The sequence below is a fragment of the Pleurodeles waltl genome, chromosome 7, assembly GCF_031143425.1.
Source record: "Pleurodeles waltl isolate 20211129_DDA chromosome 7, aPleWal1.hap1.20221129, whole genome shotgun sequence".
Taxonomy (NCBI): domain Eukaryota; kingdom Metazoa; phylum Chordata; class Amphibia; order Caudata; family Salamandridae; genus Pleurodeles; species Pleurodeles waltl.
The window spans coordinates 754,323,273-754,331,157 of record NC_090446.1 but is presented as its reverse complement, the minus strand read 5'-3'; the positions used below and the strand labels follow the sequence as shown (position 1 = coordinate 754,331,157).

At 54.8% G+C, this 7,885-nt stretch overlaps 1 protein-coding gene across 1 annotated transcript; it reads right to left on the bottom strand.

Moving 5' to 3' along the window:
• Positions 1 to 3,300: 3,300 nt before the first annotated feature.
• LOC138246958 (octapeptide-repeat protein T2-like) lies at positions 3,301 to 3,903 on the bottom strand. The gene has a single exon (XM_069201706.1). It carries the CDS (start codon positions 3,901 to 3,903, stop codon positions 3,301 to 3,303), a length of 603 nt encoding a protein of 200 aa, XP_069057807.1.
• Positions 3,904 to 7,885: the final 3,982 nt, after the last annotated feature.

Sequence of the window (7,885 nt, the reverse complement as noted above, 5' to 3'; positions counted from 1 at the left end):
CCTTTTGTGTTTGCCTTAATCTGCTCTGTGTTTTCATATTGGCGCTAGTCTTTTTTGCCGTGTTCAGTGTTTTACATTGTGCTTCTGTGTTTCTATATTGCCGTTCGTTTTTTGCCTTAGTTGTTTTTGCTGTGTTGCTCAGCGTGTCTCTGCCCCCCTGTCCTCCTGCCCCCCCTGTTTTTAGCTCTCGTTTGGCTCTCCTGGTATTTCACCGCCCGTTTTCTCAGCACCGGCTCCAGCCGGTCTCTGTTTCCCCTGCCGCTGCCTCCCCTGCGACCCTCCCCCCTCGCACACCCATTGGCCCTCCCTCCCGTCTCCCAGCTGCTCCACCCTCCCACCCCACCCTCTTAATGGTGACCGCTGTGCGGCCGCGCCGCTGGTGCACCGGAGGCACGTGCCAGAGGCAAGCCCGTCTGCGCCCGTCTGTGCCTGGACCGTGCCCAGCGCCAGTCCCCCTGGTCCCCCTGGTCCCCCTGACCCAGACCCCTCCAGACAACCCTACTCTACAAACACACCCCACTCCCTCAACCCAGGACCACGCACCGCCTGCACCCAAGCCAGCCCCACAAACACACACAGGGACCTTTCACCTGCTACGCCTGCCGATTCTCCTGCTCCACCTTCTACACCAGAAACACCCACTTGCCACACACCAACCCCAACGCTCCCCACATCAAACACCACCATCTCAACACAGCAGACTCCCACATAGCCCTCATCCACCCCAACAGACCCCACCTCAAAAAGCCCCACAACCCGAACACACTCCACAACAACACCACCAAAACCCACAGCAACACCATAACCCCCCACACCAATACCATCGCACACCACAACAACCACAGCCTCCACAACCACCTCAACTGCTTACTCCTAAACATCCGCTCCTTACACAAGCATGCCATAGAACTCTGGGACCTCATCACATCACACTCACCTGACATTGTCTTCCTCACGGAAACCTGGACGAACAACTCATCTGAGCCTGACATAGCCACAGCCACCCCTGATGGGTACAAACTCCATCGCAGAGACCGCCTAAACAAACCAGAAGGTGGCATCACCATTCTGAACAAAGACACAATTGAATTCACCACCAACACACATGACACCCTAGACTGCGCAGAACACATGCACTTCCTAATCCACGTAAACAACAACACCACCCTTAGAGGAACACTCATATACAGACCACCAGGGCTTGGCCCCCCCTTCTGTGACGCCATCGCTGACACCATCAGCCCTCACGCCCTCACCTCCACAGACCACATCCTCCTCGGTGACTTCAACTTTCACCTGGAGAACCCGCACAACCACAACTCCTCATCCCTCCTAGATAACTTCACCAACCTCAGACTCAAACAACTGGTCACAGCACCCACCCACTCAGCAGGACACACACTAGACGCAATCTTCACCTCGAGCTACCACGTAACCTACACTCACACCAACGAACTCTACTGGACTGAACACCACTGCATCCACTTCTCCTTCTCCAAACCTCCCACACACCACCACCAACACACCACACCCTAGCGCATGTGGGACAAGATCCCCACAGAACACCTGAACTCCCAACTTGCGCAGAACCCCCCCACACCAACGACCCCAACATTGCTGCTCTCAACCTCACAAAATGGATCACAACCTGCACAGACTCACTCGCCCCCTCAGAAAAAACATCAGCACCGCAACATCAAGAACACCCCCGGTACACCACTGACCTCCAAGACTCCAAGAGTAAATGCTGCAAAGCAGAGAAACCATTTCCACTGCAAAATCTTAGACATACACAACAGTTTCAAACCACACACACCCACCACACACACCTCCGACTCGTCTAACACAGACCCCCCACACACACCCTCAACCTACTAATCACCTGGGCACCGACCACTGATGAAGAAACCGAAAAAACAATGAATTCCATCCACTCTGGCTCCCCCTCTGACCCCTGCCCCCATCACATTTACAGTAAAGCCAGCCCAGCCATCGCCCCCAAGCTTCGCAACATAATCAACAGCTCTTTCGACACCGCCACCTTCCCAGACCCCTGGATGCATGCAGAAGTCACCGCACTCCTAAAAAAGCCCAAAGCTGACCTGGACGACCTCATCAACTACCGCCCTATCTCTCTCCTCCCTTTCCCCGCCAAGGCCGCTGAGAAACTAGTGAACACCCGCCTGTCCCACTTCCTTGAGGAAAACAACACACTCGACCCCTCCCAGTCTGGGTTCCGCAAGAACCACAACACAGAGACCACCCTCATTGCATGTACTGACGACATAAGAACCAGAGTCAAGAAGGGCAAGACCGTCGCACTCATCCTCCTGGACCCCTCCGCTGCCTTTGACACTGTCTGCCATCATACACTCCGCACAAGCCTCCACAACACAGGGATTCAACACAAAGCCCTAGACTGGCTCATGTCCTTCCTCACCAATAGAACCCAAAAAGTCCGCCTCCCTCCCTTCCACTCCACAGCCACCCAAATCATCTACCGAGTCCCCCAAGGATCCTCCCTCAGCCCTACCCTTTTCAACATTTACATGACCCCGCTCGCCAACATCCTCCGACCACACGTAATCACCATCATATCCTACGTAGACGACACCCAACTCATCATCTCCCTCACCCGTAACCCTACAACTGCCAAAACCAACCTCCACGCTGCACTCCTTGACACCGCCACATGTATGACAGCAAACCACCTCAAGCTCAACTCCAACAAAACCAAAATAATCATTTTCAGCCACAACAAAACCATATGGGACGACTCCTGGTGGCCCACCGCCCTAGGCCCCACACCTACCCCCACAAACCACGCACGCAACCTCAGCATCATCCTGGACTCCTCCCTCTCCATGACCCAGCAAATCAATGCCGTCACCTCCTCCTGTTTCAACACAGTCCGCATGCTGTGAAAAACCTTCAAAGGGATTCCCATAGAGACCAGAAAGACTGCCACCCACACACTCATCAGCAGCAGGCTGGACTACGGAAACACCCTCTATGCCGGCACCACACTCAAACTCAAACTCCAGAGAATCCAGAACACAGCCGCCCGCCTCATCCTGGACCTCCCTCGCCATGAACACATCTTGTCACACCTCAAATCCCTTCACTGGCTCCCCATCGACAAGAGGATCACCTTCAAAATCCTCATCCACGCACACAAATCCCTCCACAACACCGGCCCAACCTACCTCAACGAGAGAGTGAACTTCCAGGGTAGGGTAGGTCGCTTCCCCACCACTGCAGCTCCACCTGCCCAGGCCCCTGCCACTGGTCTGGTAAGTCCTAGGTTCCTCTTTCTGCTCCGCTCCAGTCCTTCTCCTTTTTCGCTCCTTCCTCCTCTGCCTCTCCTCTCGTGCTTCTGTTTTTCTCCTCTGCCCCTCCTGGTGCGCTTTTGCCCTTCTCCTTGTGCCTCTCCTGTTGTGCTCTTGTTTTCTCCTTTTGCCTCTCCTGTTGTGCTCTTGTTTTCTCCTTGCGCCACTCCAGTCGTGCTCTTGTTTTTTCCTTTTGCCTCTCCTGTTGTGCTCTTGTTTTCTCCTTTTGCCTCTCCTGTTGTGTTCTTGTTTTCTCCTTTTGCCTCTCCTGTTGTGCTTTTGCCGCTCTCCTCGTGCCTCTCCTGTTGCGCTTTTTCCGCTCTCCTTTTGCCTCTCCTGTTGTGCTCTTGTTTTCTCCTTTTGCCTCTCCTGTTGTGCTTTTGCCGCTCTCCTTGTGCCTCTCCTGTTGCGCTTTTTCCACTCTCCTTTTGCCTCTCCTGTTGTGCTTTATCTCCTGTTGTGCTTTATTTCCTACTGTGCTCTTTCTTTTCCCTCCCGTTTCAGCTCTCCAGACGCTTCCCTGTCCCCCGCTCTCCCCCTCCCGCCTTCCTGCTTTCCCGCCGCTGCCTCCCATGCGGCCCCGCCACCCCCGCTTCCATTCGCTACTCTCCCTCCCGCCTCCCAGCTGACCCCTCCTCCCCCTTTTCCCTCTTATGGCGGCCGCGCCACTGGCATGCCAAAGGCGCCAAAGGCAAGCCCGTCTGCGCCCGTCCGTGCCTTGACCGTGCCCAGCGCCAGAACCCCTGGCCCCCAGCACTCCCAAAACCCCCAGCTCAGATACGATGCCGCCTCCCTCCACGCACTCAACCCCGGACGTACTACCACCTGCTACCAAGCAGCCCCAAACGCACCCATGGACCTTTCGCCTGTCTTTCCCGCGCCTGCAATCTTTCCACCAGCCCACGCTCCAACAACCACCTCAAGTGCATCCTCCTCAACGCACGCTCCATCCACAAGCACGCCATTGAACTATGGGACCTCTTGGACTCAACCGCACCAGACGTCGCCTTCATCACTGAAACCTGGATGAACGCCTCATCGGCTCCCGACATCGCCCTAGCCATCCCAGACGGCTACAAGATCGCCAGGAAATACCGCACCAACCAAATCGGAGGTGGAATCGCCATCATCTACAAGAGCTCCATCAATGTCACCACCTCCACCGAAGACAGCCTCCTCGCCGCCGAACACATGCACTTCCAGATCCACACCGACCCCAGGACCACCCTCAGAGGCACTCTCGTCTTCAGGCCCCCTGGCCCACGCGCCCTATTCAGCGAATCCATCACAGACTTCATCTCCCCGCATGCCCTAGCCTCGCCAGACTACATCCTCCTCGGAGACCTGAACTTTCACCTGGAGAAGAACAACGACACCAACACCGCCACCTTGCTCGACAACCTCGCCAATCTCGGACTCAAGCAACTGGTGAACACCCACACCCACACCGCTGGCCACACGCTCGACCCCATCTTCTCCGCCAGCAACCACGTATCCTTCAGCCACCCCTCCGAGATACACTGGACCGAACACAGATGTGTCCACTTCACCTTCAGACGTAAGACCCACCACCTTCGCACACAACTTATCACTTGCAGATCCTGAACAAAATCTCCACAGAACAGCTGCTCTCCACTCTCAACCAGAACCAACCTGACATCACCTACGACGCCAACAATGCAGCCCTCAGCCTCACACAGTGGATCACAAACTGCGCCGACAATCTCCCCCCCCTCCCCAGAAGCCACCCAAGACATACCAACATCAGGAAACCTCCTTGGTTCACAGACGCCCTCAAAGAATCCAAGAAAACCTGCCGTACCCTCAAAAAAACCTGGCAAAAAGAACACACCGCAGAAAACATGTCAGCCCTCAAGATCGCCACCCGCGAACACCACCAGCTGATCCGCTCCACCAAAAGGGCATCTTTCAAAGAGAGACTGGACAAGAACACCCAGAACAGCAAAGAACTCTTCAACATCGTCAAAGAGCTCTCCAATCCCAACACCAGCTCCAACTCCATCACGCCCTCACAAGAACCCTGCAACTCCCTCGCTAATTTCTTCCATCGAAAGATCACTAACCTACACGACAGCTTCGGACCTCAGATCCCGCTGACCACCACGGAACTCACAGCCCCAACCATCACCCTCAACGCCTGGACACCCATCAGCCCTGAAGAGACTAGAACCACCATGAACACCATCCACTCCGGCGCCCCCTCGGACCCGTGCCCCCATCACATCTTCAACAAAGCCGACGCCATCATCGCCCCCTATCTCCAAAGCATCATCAACAGCTTGTTTGCATCTGCCACCTTCCCCGAGAGCTGGAAACACGCGGAAGTCAACGCTCTCCTGAAAAAACCTACAGCGGACCCCAACGACCTGAAGAACTTCCTCCCCATCTCGCTCCTCCCCTTTCCGGCCAAGGTCATCGAGAAGGCCGTCAACAAACAACTGACCAACTTCCTCGAAGACAACAACTTGCTCAACCCCTCCCAGTCTGGCTTTCGGGCCAATCACAGCACGGAAACCGCCCTCATCGCAGTCACTGACGACATCAGAACCCTGTTGGACAACGGAGAAACAACCGCCCTCATCCTCCTTGACCTCTCGGCTGCCTTCGACACCGTCTGCCACCGCACCCTAATAACTGCCTCCGCTTCACCGGTATCCAAGGACAGGCCCTGGACTGGATCATCTTGTTCCTCTCGGACCGACCCCAAAGAGTCTACCTACCGCCCTTCCGCTCAGAACCCACCGATATCATCTGCGGCGTCCCACAAGGCTCCTCGCTCAGCCCTACTCTCTTCAATATCTACAAGAGCCCCCTTGCCAACATCGCTTGCAAACACAACATCAACATCATCTCCTACGCCTACGACACCCAGCTAATACTCTCCCTCACCAAAGACCCAGCCACCGCCAAAGCCAACCTGCAGGATGGAATGACAGACGTCGCACAATGGATGAAACTCAGCCGCCTGAAGCTGAACTCTGACAAGACGGAAGTCCTCATCCTCGGAAACTCCCCGTCCACCTGGGACGACTCGTGGTGGCCCACGGCCCTGGGCACCATCCCCTTCAGACCACGCACGCAACCTCAGATTCATCCTGGACCCCCTTCTCACCATGACCAAGCAAGTCAACGCCGTCTCATCCTCTTGCTTCCACACCCTTCGCATGCTCTGAAAGATCTTCCGCTGGATCCCTGCTGACACCAGAAAAACTGTGACCCATGCCCTCGTCACTAGTCGCCTGGACTACGGAAACACCCTATATGCAGGAACCACCGCAAAACTTCAGAAACGTCTTCAGTGCATACAAAACGCCTCTGCACGCCTCATCCTCGACGTACCATGCCACAGCCACATCTCCGCCCACCTGAAACACCTGCACTGGCTCCCCGTCAACAAAAGGATCACCTTCAGGCTCCTCACCCACACACACAAAGCCCTCCACAACAAGGGCCCAGAATACCTCAACAGTCGCCTCGCCTTCTACACGCCCACCCGTCAACTTCGCTCAACCAGCCTCGCCCTCGCCGCCATCCCTCGCATCCGCAGAACCACCGCTGAAGGTAAATCCTTCTCCTACCTGGCAGCCAAGACATGGAATTCCCTTCCTGTCCATCTCAGGATTATCCAGGACCACCTCACCTTCAGGAAGCGCCTCAAGACCTGGCTCTTCGAGCAGCAGTGACCCCCCCCACCTAGCGCCTTGAGACCCTCACGGGTGAGTAGCACGCTCTATAAATGCCTTGATTGATTGATTGGTTGATTCCACACTCCCAATCGCCACCTCCACTCTGCCAACCTCGCTCTCGCCACAGTCCCTCGCATCCAACGCGCCACCACAGGAGGCAGATCCTTCTCCTACTTCGCCCCCAAGGCCTGGAACTCCCTCCCCACCAGGACCTCCTGCTCTTCAGAAAAAACCTCATGACGTGGCTGTTCGATCAGTGACCCTCCTTCCCCCCATTCTCCCCAGAGCCTTGAGACCCTCACGGGTGAGTAGCATGCTCTATAAACATTTTTGATTGGTTGATTGACTGATTGACCCTGTTCACCCTTTAAGCAAATATATTGGCCTGGAGAAAATATAAATGAGCCTTTTGAGTGCAATTTGCAATTCCTTGATAAAATCCTACCATTTTGTTGAGACAAACTGAATCCCATTGTCTGTCACCATAGTCTTTGGTATCCCGTCCCTTGCAAACCCCTCCCTCATAATTACAAGGACCACTGCAGTGGTAATGAAAGCCATGTTTGGAGCCTACCCATTTTGTAGCATGGTCAAACAACAATATAACAACATTTCTGAGGGTTGGAAAAGATCAAACAGGCTCCCTATGTCTTCCCCAAATTTAGACCACAGCTTAACAGGAACCCACACAGACAACAAAGGTGCATGTCGGACCACATTGCTCTTGTCAATTTGTGTGGAAGAAGACACTCCTTAACAACACCCTCCACCTCATCACACGTTTTGAATCACCAATATAATTTTCTTATTTGAGCCATGATCAGATTTTTGACGGATGGGCTTCATATG

Bases quoted from the DNA above. Each gene is read 5' to 3' on its own strand.
- LOC138246958 (XM_069201706.1), bottom strand. From the start codon at position 3,903: ATGGGAGGCAGCGGCGGGAAAGCAGGAAGGCGGGAGGGGGAGAGCGGG.